Source organism: Pongo pygmaeus, chromosome 11 (genome assembly GCF_028885625.2).
Source record: "Pongo pygmaeus isolate AG05252 chromosome 11, NHGRI_mPonPyg2-v2.0_pri, whole genome shotgun sequence".
Lineage (NCBI taxonomy): Eukaryota > Metazoa > Chordata > Mammalia > Primates > Hominidae > Pongo > Pongo pygmaeus.
Window position 1 is genome coordinate 27,258,215 of NC_072384.2, and position 19,183 is coordinate 27,277,397.

The 19,183-nt window shown below is 38.9% G+C and overlaps 1 protein-coding gene across 1 annotated transcript in view; it reads right to left on the reverse strand.

The window, feature by feature from the left end:
• Nucleotides 1-6,965: 6,965 nt before the first annotated feature.
• LOC129031251 (5-hydroxytryptamine receptor 5B-like) overlaps nucleotides 6,966-19,183 on the reverse strand; it is a 42,205-nt gene continuing 29,987 nt past the window's right edge. The window contains 1 exon segment of the mRNA XM_054477317.1: nucleotides 6,966-7,301. Within this exon segment, the coding sequence (XP_054333292.1) occupies nucleotides 6,966-7,301 (336 nt within the window).

A 19,183-nucleotide genomic window follows, 5' to 3' on the forward strand; every position in this document is an offset into this window, starting at 1 on the left:
AGACAATACTTACCCTTTTAATACTACACTCTGATTTTTTTTCCTGTTTTGAAAATGCTGAGCATTGAAGTGCGGCTTTCCATCATCCCATCATAGCAGATGCCTTTTCATGGCAGGTGGAATGTACTTCCCCTTGACTTTGGGCTTTTGCTTGTCCTATGGGTTAGCTTACTTGATACAAGTTTTGAAAGTATGCTTGCACGGTTGGGTTTACCTTCTTGCCCTTCTCTCTTGAGAAGAATGTACCCTGTTGGCCCAAGGACAGGATGAAGGACAAACAGAGCAGGCCTAGACGCAACCTGCAGCTTGAAGCCAAGCCTAGATGAGCCCTGCCTAGATCAGTGAAATCCCAGCCAACTCAGGCATATAAGCAAGAAATAGATTTGCTATATATCACCAAGACTTCATAGTAATTGCACATGACTATTGAGAATGTCGCTGATTGAGCTAACTACCAAATTGGTTTCATGATAGGTTGTGACCTGGAGTTGAAAAGATACCTCTCAACACCACTCAGCTGAGAGGCCAGAAGAGCAGCCTCTGGGGATGGGACCTATATGTGGAATAGACACTCACAGAGCACAGCCATCATGATAAGAATCCAAATTCCCTCAGACAAGGCCAGGCATGGTAGCTCATGCCTATAATCCTAGCACTTTGGGAAGCTAAAGTGGGAGGATTGCTTGAGGCCAGGAGTTCAAGACCAGCCTGGGCAACATAGGAAGATCCTGTCTCTATACAAAAAATGTTTTAAAAATTAAAAAATTCCCTCAGACATGCCTAAAGAAACATGGAGGCCATATTCAAAGGGAGAAAAGTAGCATACTTTATACATTATACATGACCAAATTAATAAAACTCTTCCATTAGCCACATCCATCCTACAGACCTGGAACTTTGTGAAATTAAATTGTGATACCTATTGATACCTTAGAAAATAAATCCACACAGGGAAGAGATGAATTCCTCTAACAGCCTCCCAACTCCATCTTAGTCATGTTCTATAGGCAAAGGAGATAGAGACAGGACAGAGACATTACACTTACCAAGGATGTTCCTAGAATATTAATTGGAAATCAGATGTGTTTTTGTCAATAGAATTCCATTCCGAATACTCTGAATTAAAAGGAATCATAAGTGCATCCTTGCATAAAGTCAATCATCAACTGATCCGTTTCAGGAATTCAACATTTTATAATTATTGTGAGCAGTTGAAGAAGGCTTTACTAACTGAAGAAAAGTTTGAAGCCTAAAATGTCCAGCAGAAGTTGCCACCAAATTAGCAAGCAAATAGTTTTCTTTTAAGGAAATCTAAACATAAATGTGATTCCCTCTGCCTGAGATGCTTCCATAATGAGAGTACGTTAAGTCAAAGCCCCTGCCAAATAAACATTAAAAGCACACTATCCAATAGCAAGAGTAAACCAAAAATTTCTATAGGTGCCTACCCAACAATACCCAGACTCTTCTTGAAACCTTCTTCCTGGAATCCAACTAGAATAACGCAAGAGAATTCACTATATCAGGTGTAGTCTGCAAAGGTTCATGCAGATCTCATGCTGCAAAATGCAAGCCGAAGTTGAAACATGGAGTCTAGTCAGGTTTCTATTAGGTTCCTTTCATCTTTCTCATGTTTGGAAACAGGCAGACTTGAGTACAAATACCTGTCTGCTGTGTACTCACTATGTGACCATGGGTAACCTACTCACCCTCTTAGAATATAGTTAAGTGAGGACTATATTTACCTTATAGAGTGAATGCAGGAGTAAGTGATCATTTGTATATAAAACCCAGTACAACAGCTGTGCATGATGGGGGCTCAATAAACAGTACTTTTAAAATTTATTCCTGAATGTGCATTTTATGAAGGGAGAGGTGGGGAGATTATTAATACCCCCTATTATCTTTCAGTCAATGAGGGAAAATCCTCAGTAGACCCAAGATTGAGCTCTGACCCTTAAAAGACAATAATGATAGATGACTGAATATATAATTTGACTGGTAACTACATACCTTACCTGTTCCACCTCCTCCAGGTTGTCACTTAGCTGCTTATTACTTTCTTCCCTGCCTTAATTCACAAGCAGAATAACAGTAAACTATAAACTGAACATAAAACACTAGGATAGGGAAATCTAAAATTGGAATTATAGACTGCCTGGAAACATTATACACAAATAAGCACACTACTGGGTTTTATATAAATTCCAGAGTTAAGCCAACGATTTGGTTCTGTGCTTCTTCTTCATCAAAATGAAAATGTAAACACAGTCAATTAATAATCCTCATTATCATGAAAAGAAAACATGTCTTCACAAAGAATGTAATAGGATGATTAACTACATCCTTATATGAAATGCACTGACGAGGTTTATAAGAACTATTCCAATAGATAGAAAAAGAGGGAATCCTCCCTAACTCATTTTATGAGGCCAGCATCATCCTGATACCAAAGCCTGGCAGAGACACAACAAAAAAAGAGAATTTTAGACCAATATCCCTGATGAACATCGATGCAAAAAATCCTCAATAAAATGCTGGCAAACCAAATCCAGCAGCACATCAATAAGCTTATCCAGCATGATCAAGTGCGCTTCATCCCTGGGATGCAAGGCTGGTTCAACATACGCAAATCAATATAATCCAGCATATAAACAGAACCAATGACAAAAACCACATGATTATCTCAATAGATGCAGAAAAGGCCTTTGACAAAATACAACAGCCCTTCATGCTAAAAACGTTCAATAAATTAGGTATTGATGGGACGTATCATAAAATAATAAGAGCTATTTATGACAAACCCACAGCCAATATCATACTAAATGGTCAAAAACTGGAAGCATTCACTTTGAAAACTGGCACAAGACAGGGATGCCATCTCTCACCACTCCTATTCAACATAGTGTTGGAAGTTCTGGCCAGGGCAATCAGGCAGGAGAAAGAAATAAAGAGTATTCAATTAGGAAAAGAGAAAGTCAAATTGTCCCTGTTTGCAGATGACATGATTGTATATTTAGAAAACCCCACTGTCTCTGCCCAAAATCTCCTTAAGCTGATAAGCAACTTCAGCAAAGTCTCAGGATACAAAATCAATGTGCAAAAATCACAAGCATTCTTATACACCAATAACAGACAAACAGAGAGCCAAATCATGAGTGAACTCCCATTCACAATTGCTTCAAAGAGAATAAAATATCTAGGAATCCAACTTGCAAGGGATGTGAAGGCCCTCTTCAAGAAGAACTACAAACCACTGCTCAATGAAATAAAAGAGGATACAAACAAATGGAAGAACATTCCATGCTCATGGATAGAAAGAATCAATATCGTGAAAATGGCCATACTGCCCAAAGTAATTTATAGATTCAATGCCATCCCCATCAAGCTACCAATGACTTTCTTCACAGAATTGGATAAAACTACTTTAAAGTTCATATGGAACCAAAAAAGAGCTCACATTGCCAAGACAATCCTAAGCCAAAAGAACGAAGCTGGAGGCATCATGCTACCTGACTTCAAACTGTACTACAAGGCTACAGTAACCAAAACAGCATGGTACTGGTACCAAAACAGAGATATAGACCAACGGAACAGAACAAAGCCCTCAGAAATAATACCACACATCTACAACCATCTGATCTTTGACAAACCTGACAAAAACAAGAAATGGGGAAAGGAGTCCCTATTTAATAAATGGTGCTGGGAAAACTGGCTAGCCATATGTAGAAAGCTGAAACTGGATCCCTTCCTTACACCTTATACAAAAATTAATTCAGGGCCAGGCTCAGTGGTTCACGCCTGTAATCCCAGCACTTTGGGAGGCTGAGGCAAGCGGATCACAAGGTCAGGAAATCGAGACCATCCTGGCTAACACAGTGAAAACCTGTCTCTACTAAAAATACAAAAAATTAGCTGGATGTGGTGGTGGGTACCTGTAGTCCCAGCTGCTCAGGAGGCTTAGACAGGAGAATGGTTTGAACCCGGAAGGTGGAGCTTGCAGTGAGCCGAGATTGTGTCACTGCACTCCAGCCTGGGTGACAGAGCGAGACTCCATCTCAAAAAATATATATATATTAATTGAAGTGGATTAAAGACTTAAATGTTAGACCTAAAACCATAAAATCCCTAGAAGAAAACCTAGGTAATACCATTCAGGACATAGGCATGGGCAAGGACTTCATGTCTAAAACACCAAAAACAATGGCAACAAAAGCCAGAATTGACAAATGGGATCTCATTAAACTAAAGAGCTTCTGCACAGCAAAAGAAACTACCATCAGAGGGAACAGGCAACCTACAGAATAGGAGAAAATTTTTGCAATCTACTCATCTGACAAAGGGCTAATATCCAGAATCTACAAAGAACTCAAACAAATTTACAAGAAAAAAGCAACCCCATCAAAAAGTGAGCAAAGGATATGAACAGACACTTCTCAAAAGAAGACATTTATGCAGCCAACAAACACATGAAAAAATGCTCATCATCACTGGCCATCAGAGAAATGCAAATCAAAACCACAATGAGATACCATCTCACACCAGTTAGAATGGTGATCATTAAAATGTCAGGAAACAGCAGGTGCTGGAGAGGATGTGGAGAAATAGGAACACTTTTACACTGTTGGTGGGACTGTAAACTAGTTCAACCATTGTGGAAGACAGTGTGGCGATTCCTCAAGGATCTAGAACTAGAAATACCATTTGATCCAGCCATCCCTTTACTGGGTATATACCCAAAGGATTATAAATCATGGTGCTATAACGACACATGCACACATATGTTTATTGCAGCACTATTCACAATAGCAAAGACTTGGAACCAAGCCAAATGTCCAACAATGATAGACTGGATTAAGAAAATGTGACACATATACACCATGGAATACTATGCAGCCATAAAAAAGGATGAGTTCATTTCCTTTGTAGGGGCATGGATGAAGGTGGAAACCATCATTCTCAGCAAACTATCACAAGGATAAAAAACCAAACACCTCATGTTCTCACTCATAGGTGGGAATTGAACAATGAGAACACTTGGACACAGGAAGGGGAACATCACACACTGGGGCCTTTTGTGGGGTGGGGGGAGGGGGAAGGGAAAGCATTAGGAGATATGCCCAATGTAAATGACAGTTAATGGGTGCAGCACACCAACATGGCACATGTATACATATGTAACAAACCTGCACGTTGTACACATGTACCCTAGAACTTAAAGTATATATATATATATTTAAAAAAAAAAGAATGTTTCCTGTGTCTTCCAATGAAAAAGAACAGAGTTCCAAAACGCAACTCCAAGAAGGCTGTCCAGGGTACCATACTAATTACCTTCATGATGTCCAATCTCTAGCAACAGTGGAATGGTTGGACCATGTATTCTTGCCAGACTCTCTTCAGAATTCCTCCATTTAGCATGGTTGGCACCTATCAGGGCTGAACTGTATATGGCTTGTGGTTATACTGGTCCACGATCCACAATTGCAAAAATACAAAGAGTTGAGAAAACAAGTGTTTGTAACTCATTTTACAACACAATTGATCTGGCTCAAATGACCTGCACTAATATGAGGCTATTTCTAGTCCTTTTCTCACAATGTATATATTCATACATCTTACTGCAGAAATACTCAAATTACTGATAACATGCTGCTGTCCTAGACCCAGTCAGGGGTGTTTTCTAACTTATGGACTATACCATACATGTCTATATAGTATGTATGCCTTTCTAAAACCCAAAAAATAATTCTGGATTCTGAAACACATCTGGTCCCAAAGGCTTTGGAAAAGGAACTGTGGGCCTGTATTCTCTAATAAACCTTAAAATACTGGTACTCTTTAGTGTAAGGGTGAAGAATGTCTATATAACTCAGATATCAAATGAACCAATGGTGGAGCAGACCCTTTTTTGCAAATTAAAAAGCCTAATCAATAGACAGCTATTCTGCCTCCAAAATCAGGTAGACTGTGGCCAAGATGATGTAGTCCATGCCTTGGATTCCTATACATCTGGGCCACATTTAACATTTTCTGGAAGGCCATGAGTCACTGTGGCAGTTTTGGGTAGGGGTGAGGGGTTGTCGGTTTTGAATCCTACAACAGACATCATTTTTTCCCATCTCGGTGTCATATGCAGGTGTGTGTATACCATAAGAATGATTCTGAGCCTAGAAATGAATTGCCTGGCAAGCTTTAAAAAACACTGTTGCCTGGGGTTTCACCTCCCAGAAACACCAATTTAGTTGGCCTAAAGAGCAACCAGAATATCCAGAAGTATCTCTCACTGATGAAAAGAAAGTTATCTAGACAACTGAAGAGATGGATTACCAGACCTCTTCTTTGAGAGCCTGATTCAGTAGGTATGGTTTGCACTGAACACCTTTTGTTTTAAAACAAAACTTCAGGCATCCTCATCTTCTCACAAATTGGGATACACTCTCCTGTTGGGGAAGCATAAGAGGCTGAGGAAGATAAGCTAAGTAAGGTGAATAAAAGATTTAGAGAGGGCTCTTTCACAAAGGAGAAAGTCTTCTGAGTGGGCCACCAAACAGATCACTGGGGCCCTGTGCTGAGAACCCCCCTTCTGAGGAATATACTATTGACAAAGGAAAAGCAAATCAGCTTCAAGTCTTGCATCAATTTTAAATAATCAACAGTAGCTGCCTAGAGTGCTGTCCTGGAAAGGATTCTGAGACCAAGTTCCTGCTCAGTGGGGAGCCAAGCCATGACCAATTGGCAGTGTCTGCCATGCACATGGGAAGAAGGCATAGTTACATCTGCCAGAGCTTTGCTGTCTTTCTTGAGAGCCTTGGCTCTGCTGCTTCTACAGTCCAGGCCCAATGGTATAACTCTGAAGACAGCATTAGCACTCAGCTGTGGAGGGAAGAATCTCAGATCACTGATGAAAAGTCCCAAGTTTCCTTCCACCTTACAATCTACCCATGTCTCTCTAACCCCTGTGTTCATCTCTGCTTAGTAAAGAGGCTCTTGAAGGCATTGTTTTAGTTCTTGTTAAAAGCTATGTAAATCAGGGGGTTGAAGAAAGAATTGGAGTAGCCAAGCCACAAAAATATGCTTTTCCAGATGGGGGACAGGCTGCAGGCACAGAGTGGGCTGATGAGCTCCCTCAGGAAGAAGGGGATCCAGCACAGCACAAACACGCCAATCAGAATTCCCACCATCATGGCTGCTCGCTTCTCCTTCTGCTCCCGCCAGGAGTCCCCGCTCACCTGGAAGTCCACCGTTGCTCTGCAATGTGCCGTGAACACCATTTCAGCCTCATCAGCTGCTTCCTTTACCTTGGAACAAAGAAAATAATGGAATTTAAAAATAAAACAGAAAAACGAGGAAGAAGCTGAACAAACCAGAAAGACAACAACTCCTCTTAGATTTGTCAGAGAAGTGAGATCACAGGGCTAAATGCTGCTCTAAAAATGGTCAGGTGAATATAGAGCATCACAGCTTACCAGAGCAAAAACCCACAACCAGAAACTTCTGCAGGAACCAGTGCTGGGGTAAGAAAACGTAAGCTCTAATTGACAAATTGCTGGAGGCTCAGAGTGGAAAAATCTGACAGTTAAAAACTCCAGGAAGACTTAGTCATGGAAGGGGGTAGACGGTAGAGGTGTACATTTTTATGTTTTATTATCTCAAGGGTCTCTATCAGGTCCTCACAGTGAATACTGGAGAAAAATCACCTTGTGCTTTTGGCAAGGGGAAGGGAAAAGAATCCATTTTGAAATATGCCAAACCATTCTGTTCTTAATATGGCCTACCATCATGAGAATTAACTTACCAGAGCCTAACCTGAGGGCTTTTATCAGAGCCCAATCTACCTGGAGGAAGGGAAATATCCACCTCCAGTCCCCTGTAGCCATCCTGCCCCACCTAAGGGGGAAGTAGGACTGAGAAGCACTAGTGAAGTTTACAGTCCAGGCACACAGGCTAAAAAAAAACTGAGACCTAATCACAGGGCTACAGAACACTTCCCCTTCTCCCATACCTCACCACCATATTAACTAAAGGCCCATCTACCACAGTTCCTTTTACCCAGTGCATCATGCCTACCTTTCAACAAAAAAATTACAAAGCACACTAAAAGACAAGAAACACAGTTTGAAAAGACTGAACAAGCATGAAACCAGAGTCTTAGATGGCCATGATGTGAGAATTATCAGACAAGGAATTTTTAAAAAACTATGATTAATAACAGCTTTAAAATAAAAAGGAAACAACACGTAAGAACAGATGAATAATGTAAAGCAAAGAAATTGAAATTCTAAAAAACCAATTTTTTAAATGTTAGATGTCAAAACACCAAAAGAAATGAAGTTTCCCTTTCATAGGTTCATTATTAGACTGGTCACAGATGAGACAGGAATCTCTGAGCATGAGGATATGACCTTAGAAACTTTTGAAACCAAAATACAAATAGAAAAAAGATGTATAAAAATAGAATAGTCCAGAATGGTGAGACAACTAAAAAAGTTGTAAATACACTTAATGAGAATACCAGAAGGAGAACAAAGAAAGAAACATAAGCAGTATTTGAAACAATAATGACTGAGAATTTCCCCTAGTTAATATCAGACACCAAACCACAGATCCAGGGAAGTTAAAGAAGAATAAATACCAAAATATAAAATACAGACACCTAGGTATATCATATTTAAACTTGAGAAAAGCAAAAATAAAAACAAAAATCTTGGAAGAAGCCAAAGGGAAAACCTAGAGATAGCAAAGATAAGCATTACATCCAGCTTCTCCTCAGAACCATACAAGCAAGAAGAGTGTGAAGTAAAATATTTAAAGTGTGGAGAGAAAAAAAATCCACCAACCTAGAATTCTATATCCTGCAAAATTATCCTTTAAAAATGAAGGAGAAAAAAAAAAACAAAAAACGTTTATCAGACAGAAATTGAGGGAATTTGTTGCCAGTAGACCTGCCTTGGAAGAAGTGTTAAAGGAAGTTCTTCGGAAAAGGAAAATTATATATCAGAAACTCAGATTTATGTAAAGAAAGGAAGAGCATCAGATAATAAGTAAACATAGAATAAGAACTTTTACTTTTCTTATTTGATCTAACAAGTTTGTTCAAAAAATAATAGCAACAATGTATTTGAAGATATATATATATACACACACACACACACATACACACACTTATGTAAGCTATATGTAAATGAAATGAATGACAGCAAGATACAAGAAATGGGAGTGAGGGATTAGAATTATTTTGTTATTGGGGTGGAGCCAAGATGGCCAAAGAGGAACAGCACCAGTCTACAGCTCCCAGCATGAGCGATGCAGAAGACGGGTGATTTCTGCATTTCCAACTGAGGTACCAGGTTCATCTCACTGCGGAGTGTCGGACAGTGGGTGCAGCACACTGAGCATGAGCTGAAGCAGGGTAAGGCATCGCCTCACCCAGGAAGTGAAAGGGGTCAGGGAATTCCCTTTCCTAGTCAAAGAAAGGGGTGACAGATGGCACCTGGAAAATCAGGTCACTCCCACCCTAATACTGTGCTTTTCCAAGGGTCTTAGCAAACGGCACACCAGGAGATTATATCCTGTGCCTGGCTCAGAGGGTTTTACACCCACAGAGCCTCGCTCATTGCTAACACAGCAGTCTGAAATCAAACTGCAAGGCAGCAGCGAGGCTGGAGGAAGGGGCGCACACCATTGCTGAGGCTTGGTAGGTAAACAAAGTGGCCAGGAAGCTCGAACTGGGTGGAGCCCACCACAGCTCAAGGAGGCCTGCCTGCCTCTGTAGACGCCACCTCTGGGGGCAGGGCATAGCCAAACAAAAGGCAGCAGAAACCTCTGCAGACTTAAAAGTATCTGTCTGACAGCTTTGAAGAGAGTAGTGGTTCTCCCAGCATGCAGTTTGAGATCTCAGAACAAACAGACAGCCTCCTCAAGTGGGTCCATGACCCCTGAGTACCCCAAATGGGAGGCAACCCCTAGTAGGGGCACACTGACACCTCACATGGCCGGGTACTCCTCTGAGAAAAAACTTCCAGAGGAACGATCAGGCAGCAACATTTGTTGCTCACCAATATCCGCTGTTCTGCAGCCTCTGCTGCTGATACCTAGGTAAACATGGTCTGGAGTGGACCTCCAGCAAACTCCAACAGACCTGCAGCTGAGGGTCGTGACTGTTACAAGGAAAACAAATAAACAGAAAGGACATCCACACCAAAACCCCATCTGTACATCACCATCATCAAAGACCAAAGGTAGATAAAACCACAAAGATGGGGAAAAAACAGAGCAGAAAAACTGGAAACTCTAAAAATCAGAGTGCCTCTCCTCCTCCAAAGGAACGCAGCTCCTCACCAGCAATGGAATAAAGCTGGACGGAGAATGACTTTGATGAGTTGAGAGAAGAAGGCTTCAGACAATCAAACTACTCTGAGCTAAAGGAGGAAGTTTGAACTAATGGCAAAGAAGTTAAAAATCTTGAAAAAAAAATTAGATGAATGGCTGACTGGAATAACCAATGCAGAGAAGTCCTTAAAGGACCTCATGGAGCTGAAAACCAAGGCATGAGAACTACGTGATGAATGCACAATCCTCAGTAGCTGATTTGATCAACTGGAAGAAAGGGTATCAGTGACATAAGATCAAATGAATGAAATGAAGTGAGAAGAGAAGTTTCAAGAAAAAAAGAATAAAAAGAAATGAACAAAGCCTCCAAGAAATATGGGACTATGTGAAAAGACCAAATCTACATCTGATTGGTGTACATGAAAGTGATGGGGAGAATGGAACCAAGTTGGAAAACACTCTGCAGGATATTATCCAGGAGAACTTCCCCAATGTAGCAAGGCAGGCCAACATTCAAATTCAGGAAATACAGACAATGCCACAAAGATACTCCTCGAGAAGAGCAACTCCAAGACACATAATTGTCAGATTCCCCAAAGTTGAAATGAAGGAAAAAATGTTAAGGGCAGCCAGAGAGAAAGGTCGAGTTACCCACAAAGGAAAGCCCATGAGACTAACAGCTGATCTCTCAGCAGAACCTCTACAAGCCACAAGAGAGTGGGGGCCAATATTCAACATTGTTTAAGAAAAGAATTTTCAAACCAGAATTTCATATCCAGCCAAACTAAGCTTCATAAGTGAAGGAGAAATAAAATCCTTTACAGACAAGCAAATGCTGAGAGATTCTGTCACCACCAGGCCTGCCCTAAAAGAGCTCCTGAAGGAAGCACTAAACATGGAAAGGAACAACCGGTAACAGCCACTGTAAAAACTTGCCAAATTGTAAAGACCATCGAGGCTAGGAAGAAACTGCATCAACTAATAAGCAAAATCACCAGCTAACAACATAATGACAGGATCAAATTCACACATAACAATATTAACCTTAAATGTAAATGGGCTAAATGCTCCAATTAAAAGACACAGACCGGCAAATTGGATAAAGAGTCAAGACCCATCAGTGTGCTGTATTCAGGAAACTCATCTCACATGCAGAGACACACATAGGCTCAAAATAAAGGGATGGAGGAAGATCTACCAAGCAAATGGAAAACAAAAAAAGGCAAGGGTTGCAATCCTAGTCTCTGATAAAACAGACTTTAAACCAATAAAGATCAAAAGAGACAAAGAAGGCTATTACATAATGGTAAATGGATCAATTCAACAAGAAGAGCTAACTATCCTGAATATATATGCACCCAATACAGGAGCACCCAGATTCATAAAGCAAGTCCTTAGAGACCTACAAAGAGACTTAGACTCCCACACAATAATAATGGGAGACTTTGACACCCCACTGTCAACATTAGATCAACGAGACAGAAAGTTAACAAGGATATCCAGGAATTGAACTCAGCTCTGCACCAACCTGACCTAATAGACATCTACAGACCTCTCCACCCCAAATCAACAGAATATACATTCTTTTCAGCACCACATGACACCTGTTCCAAAATTGACCACATAGTTGGAAGGAAAGCTCTCCTCAGCAAATGTAAAAGAACAGAAATTGTAACAAACTGTCTCTCACACCACAGTGCAATCAAACTAGAACTCAGGATTAAGAACCTCACTCAAAACCGCTCAACTACATGGAAACTGAACAACCTGTTCCTGAATGACTACTGGGTACATAACATGAAGGCAGAGATAAAGATGTTCTTTGAAACCAACGAGAACAAAGACACAACATACCAGAATCTCTGGGACACATCCAAGCAGTGTGTAGAGGGAAATTTATAGCACTAAATGCCCACAAGAGAAAGCAGGAAAGATCTAAAATTGACACCCTAACATCACAATTAAAAGAACTAGAGAAGCAAGAGCAAACACATTCAAAAGCTAGCAGAAGGCAAGAAATAACTAAGATCAGAGCAGAACTGAAGGAAATAGAGACACAAAAAACCCTTCAAAAAATCAATGAATCCAGGAGCTGGTTTTTTGAAAAGATCAACAAAATTGATAGACCACTAGCAAGACTAATAAGAAAAGAGAGAAGAATCAAATAGATGCAATAAAAAATGATAAAGGGGATATCACCACTGATCCCACAGAAATACAAACTACCATCAGAGAATACTACAAACACCTCTATGCAAATAAACTAGAAAATCTAGAAGAAATGGATAAATTCCTTGACACATACACCCTCCCAAGACTAAACCAGGAAGAAGTTGAATTTCTGAATACACCAATAACAGGCTCTGAAATTGAGGCAATAATTAATAGCTTACCAACCAAAAAAAGTCCAGGACCAGATGGATTCCCAGCCAAATTCTACCAGAGGTACAAGGAGGAGCTGGTACCATTCCTTCTGAAACTATTCCAATCAATAGAAAAAGAGGGAATCCTCCCTAACTCATTTTATGAGGCCAGCATCATCCTGATACCAAAGCCTGACAGAGACACAACAAAAAAAGAGAATTTTAGACCAATATCCCTGATGAACATCGATGCAAAAATCCTCAATAAAATACTGGCAAACCAAATCCAGCAGCATATCAAAAAGCTTATCCACCATGATCAAGTGGGCTTCATCCATGGGATGCAAGGTTGGTTCAACATATGCAAATCAATAAACGTAACCCAGCATATAAACAGAACCAATGACAAAAACCACATGATTATCTCAATAGATGCAGAAAAGGCCTTTGACAAAATTCAACAACCCTTCATGCTAAAAACTCTCAATAAACTAGGTATTGATGGGACGTATCTGAAAATAATAAGAGCTATCTATGACAAACCCACAGCCAATATCATACTGAATGGGCAAAAACTGGAAGCATTCACTTTGAAAACTGGCACAAGACAGGGTTGCCATCTCTCATCACTCCTATTCAACATAGTGTTGGAAGTTCTGGTCAGGGCAATCAGACAGGAGAAAGAAATAAAAGGTATTCGGTTAGGAAAAGAGGAAGTCAAATTGTCCCTGTTTGCAGATGACATGATTGTATATCTAGAAAACCCCATCGTCTCTGCCCAAAATCTCCTTAAGCTGATAGGCAAATTCAGCAAAGCCTCAGGATACAAAATCAATGTGCAAAAATCACAAGCATTCTTATACACCAATAACAGACAAACAGAGAGGCAAATCATGAGTGAACTCCCATTCACAATTGCTTCAAAGAGAATAAAATACCTAAGAATCCATCTTCCAAGGGATGTGAAGGACCTCTTCAAGGAGAACTACAAACCACTGTTCAATGAAATAAAAGAGGATACAAAGAAATGGAAGAACATTCCATGCTCATGGGTAGGAAGAAGAATCAATATCATGAAAATTGCCATGCTGCCCAAGGTAATTTATAGATTCAATGCTATCCCCGTCAAGCTACCAATGACTTTCTTAACAGAATTGGATAAAACTACTTTAAAGTTCATATGGAACCAAAAAAGAGCCCACATTACCAAGTCAATCCTAAGCCAAAAGAACAAAGCTGGAGGCATCATGCTACCTGACTTCAAACTATACTACAAGTCTACAGTAACCAAAACAGCATGGTACTGGTACCAAAACAGAGATATAGATCAATGGAACAGAACAGAGCCCTCAGAAATAATGCCACATATCTACAACTATCTGATCTTTGACAAACCTGACAAAAACAAGAAATGGAGAAGGATTCCCTATTTAATAAATGGTGCTGGGAAAACTTGCTAGTCATATGTAGAAAGCTGAAACTGGATCCCTTCCTTACACCTTATACAAAATTAATTGAAGGTGGATTGAAGACTTAAATGTTAGACCTAAGACCGTAAAAACCCTAGAATAAAACCTAGGCAATACCATTCAGGGCATAGGGATGGGCAAGGACTTCATGTCTAAAACACCAAAAGCAATGGGAACAAAAGCCAAAATTGACAAATGGAATCTAATTAAACTAAAGAGCTTCTGCACAGCAAAAGAAACTACCATCAGAGTGAACAGGCAACCTACAAAATGGGAGAAAATTTTTGCAATCTACTCATCTGACAAAGGGCTAATATCTAGAATCTACAATGAACTCAAACAAATTTACAAGAAAAAAACAAACAACCCCATCAAAAAGTGGGTGAAGGATATGAACAGACACTTCTCAAAAGAAGACATTTATGCAGCCAAAAGACACATGAAAAAATGCTCATCATCACTGGCCATCAGAGAAATGCAAATCAAAACCACAATGAGATCCCATCCCACACCAGTTAGAATGGCGATCATTAAAAAGTCAGGAAACAACAGGTGCTGGAGAGGATGTGGAGAAATAGGAACACTTGTACACTGTTGGTGGGATTGTAAACTAGTTCAACCATTGTAGAAGTCAGTGTGGCGATTCCTCAGGGATCTAGAACTAGAAATACCATTTGACCCAGCCATCCCATTACTGGGTATATACCCAAAGGATTATAAATCATGCTGCTATAATGACACATGCACACGTATGTTCATTGCGGCACTATTCACAATAGCAAAGACTTGGAACCAAGCCAAATGTCCAACAATGATAGATTGGATTAAGAAAATGTGGCACATATACACCATGGAATACTATGCAGCCATAAAAAATGATGAGCTCATGTCCTTTGTAGGGACATGGATGAAGCTGGAAACCATCATTCTCAGCAAACTATCACAAGGACAAAAAACCAAACACCACATATTCTCACTCATAGGTGGGAATTGAACAATGAGAACACTTGGACACAGGAAGGGGAACATCACATACCAGGGCCTGTTGTGGGGTGGGGGGAGGGATAGCATTAGGAGATATAGCTAATGTTAAATGACGAGTTAATGGGTGCAGCACACCAACATGGCACATGTATACATATGTAACAAACCTGCATGCTGTGCACATGTACCCTAAAACTTAAAGTATAATAAAGAAAGACTTATTTTGTTATTAGGAAGTATGTGTACTACCCATGTAATAGTATAGTGTTATTTGAAAGTGGACCTGGATTAGTTGTAAATATGTATTGCAAACTCAAGGGCAACCACTAAAAACAAAGTGAAGAAGTATAACTAATATGCTATGAAAGGAGAGAAAATGAAATAATATTCTCAATTAAAATTATAAAGGGCAGAGCTGGACACAGTGGCATAGACCTATTATCCCAGCTACTCAGGAGGCAGAGGTAAGAGGATTGTTTCAGGCTCAGGAGTTTGAGAACAGCCTGGGCAACATAGCAAAATAAACAAGAAACCAACAAGGGGCAGAAAAAGAGTGCAAGAGAAAAATGGGAACAATGAAAAAGGACAGGAAATAGGAAACAGTAACAAATATGGTACATATTTATTTATGTCAGTAATCACCCCAAACATCAATGGTCTAAAGGCACCAACTAAAAGAAATTGTCAGAGTGGATCAAAAAACAAGACAACTATACATTGTCTATAAGAAACCCACTTTAAACATAAAGACACATATAGATTAAACATAAAGGGATGGAAAAAGATATACCATGCTAACACTAATCAAAAGAAAGAGGGAGTAGCTAATTTCATTTCAGGCAGAGCGAACTTCAAAGCAAGGAAATTTATCAGAGACAGAGAGGAACATTACACAATGATAAAGTCAGTACTCCAAGAAGACATAACAATTTTTAATGTGTATGTGCTTAAATAGAAAACCAAAATATGTGAGGCAAAAGCTGATAGAACTGCAAGAAGGAACAGATGACTTCATTATCATAGTTGGAGACTTCAACACTTCTCTATGATAAATGGACAAATAGAGCAGGTTGAAAATCAGTAAAGACATAGTTGAACTCAACAAGACGTAGTTGAACTGAACAACACCATCAATCACGTGATATAGTTGACATCTATAGACTACACAACCTACAACAGTAGCTTACACATTCCTCTCAAGCTCACCTAGAACATTCACCAAGACAGACCACATTTGGCCATAAAACACTTTAACAAATTTAAAAGAAGAGAAGGCATACAAGGTCTGTTTTTTTTTTTTCCACAAAAAGAATAGAAAATTCTCAAATACTTGGAGACTTAAAAAACACTTTGAAATGACACATGGGTCAAAGAAAAAAATTGAGGAAAATTTTAAAATATTTTCAACTAAATGAAAATGAAAACAAACATCAAAATTTGTTTGATGCTGCAAAATAGTACTTAGATGAAAATTTATAACACTTTATATATTTATATATATTAGAACAAATATCTAAAATCATTAATCCAAGCTTTCACCTGCAGAAACTGATGAAAAACAAGGGCAAATTAAATCCAAAATAAGCAGAAGAAAAATAAAAATTAGAGCAGAAATAAATGTGTGAAAACAGGAAATCCATAGAGAAGACCAATGAAACCAAAAGCAGGTTCTTTAAATAAATACATAAAATTAATAAACTCTAGCTAGGCTAAGAAAAAATCTAACAAATTATAATACCAGAAATGAAAGAGGAGATAACACTATAGATCCCATGGACACTAAACGGACAAAGGAGGCTGGGCATGGTGGCTCACACCTGTAATCCCAACACTTTGGGAGGCCAAGGCAGGTGGATCACGAGGTCAGGAGTTCGAGACCAGCCTGGCCAACATGGTAAAACCCTGTCCGTACTAAAAATACAAAAATTAGCTGGGCGTGGTGGCATGTGCCTGTAATCCCAGCTACTCGGGAGGCTGAGACAGGAGAATCACTTGAACCCACGAGGTAGAGGTTGCAGTGATCTGAGATCCTCCCACTGCACTCCAGCCTGGGCAACAGAGCAAGACTCCATCTCGGCATAAAAAAAAAAAGGACAAAGGAATACTATGAACAACTCTATGCTCACAAATTTGATAACTTAGATGAAACAGACCAATCCCTTCAAAGACACAAGCTTGAGAGACATAAGCTGCCAAAACTCACACAAGAAGAAATAGAAAATCTGAATAGGCCCATAGCTACTAAATACAGAGAATTAATAATTAATAACCTTTCAAAACAGAGAACATCAAGCCCAGATTGATTCACTGGAAAACTCTATTAAACATTTTAAGGAAGAAATTATGCCAATTCTCAACAATCTCTTTCAGGAAATAGAAACAGAAGGGAATACTCTCTAACACATTCTATGAGGCAGCATTATCCTAATACCCAAATCAGACAAAGACAAGAAAACTACAGATCAATATCTCATGAACATGGATACAAAAATTCTCAACAAATATTAGCAAATTAATCCAACAATGTACAAAAAAAAAAAAGAATTATACACCACAATCAAGTGGAATTTATCCCAGGTATGCAATTCTTGTTCAACATTCAAAAATCAATTAATATAATCTAACACATCAATAGGCTAAAAAAGAAAAAATATATAATAATAATAGATACAAAAACAACATTTTTACAAAATCCAACACCTACTCATGATTTTTTAAAAAAACTCTTAAGTAGGAATAGAGGGAGGGGGACTTCATCAACTTAATACAAAATATCTACCAAAAAACCTACAGCTGCCATCACAATTAATGAGCTTCTCACTGAGGTCAGGAACAAGGCAGGGATGTCCCTCCTCACCACTGCTTTTCAAGATCATATTCAAAAGTCCTAACTAATGCAATAAGACAAGAAAAGGAAATAAAAATTGTACAGATTGGGAAGGAAGAAACAAAACTGCCTTTTTCTCATGGATCACATGATTATCTATGTGGAAAATCTGAAAGAATCAACCAAAAAAAAAACCCTTTGAACTATTATAATAAGTGGTTATAGCACGGTTGCAGGATACAGAGTTAATACAAAAAAATTGAACATTTTCTTCTACATTAACAATGCACAAGTAAAAAATGATGCCATTTACATTAGTATCTGAAAAATGAAATAGGCATAAATCTAACAAAATATGTAGAAGACCTATATGAAGAAAACTGTAAGACTCTAATGAAATAAATCAAAGAACCACGTAAATTGAGAGATATTCTTGTTCATGGATGGGAAGACTCTATCAGGTCAAGATGTGAGTTCTTTCCAACTTGATTCAATGCAGTTCTGATCAAAACTCCAGGAAGTTATTTTGTGGATATTGACAAACTAATTCTAAAGTTTATATGGAGAAGCAAAAGACCTAGAATAGCCAACATAATATTGAAGGAAAAGAATTTTGGAGGATTATAACTACTTGACTTGAGGACACACTATAAAGCTTCAGTAAATAAGACTGTGGCATTGGTGAAAAAATAGTGACAATAGATCAATGGAACAGAAATGAGAGCCCAGAAATAGACCCACATAAATACAGTCAACTGACCTTTGATGAAGGAGGAAAGGCAATAAACAGAGAAAAGACAGTCTACTCAACAAATAGTGCTTTAACAACTAGATATTCATAGGAAAAGAAAAATTAATCTAGAACTAGACCTTACACCCTTCACAAAAATTAACTGAAAATGGATCATAGGCTAAATGTAAAATGCAAAACTATGAAACTCCTAAAAGATAGCATAGAAAAAAAAATTAGATGACCTTGGGTTTGGTGATGACTTCTCAGATGCAATACTAAAGGCACAATCCAGTAAAGAAAGAATTGACATGCTAGACTTCATCAAAAACAACAACAAAAATCTGCTCTGTAAAAGACACTGACAAGATGATCAAAAGATAAGCCGCAGTCTGGGAGAAAATATTTGCAAAAGACTTATCAGATAAAATACTGTTATCCAAAATACACAAAGAACTCTTAAATTTCAATGAGAGTA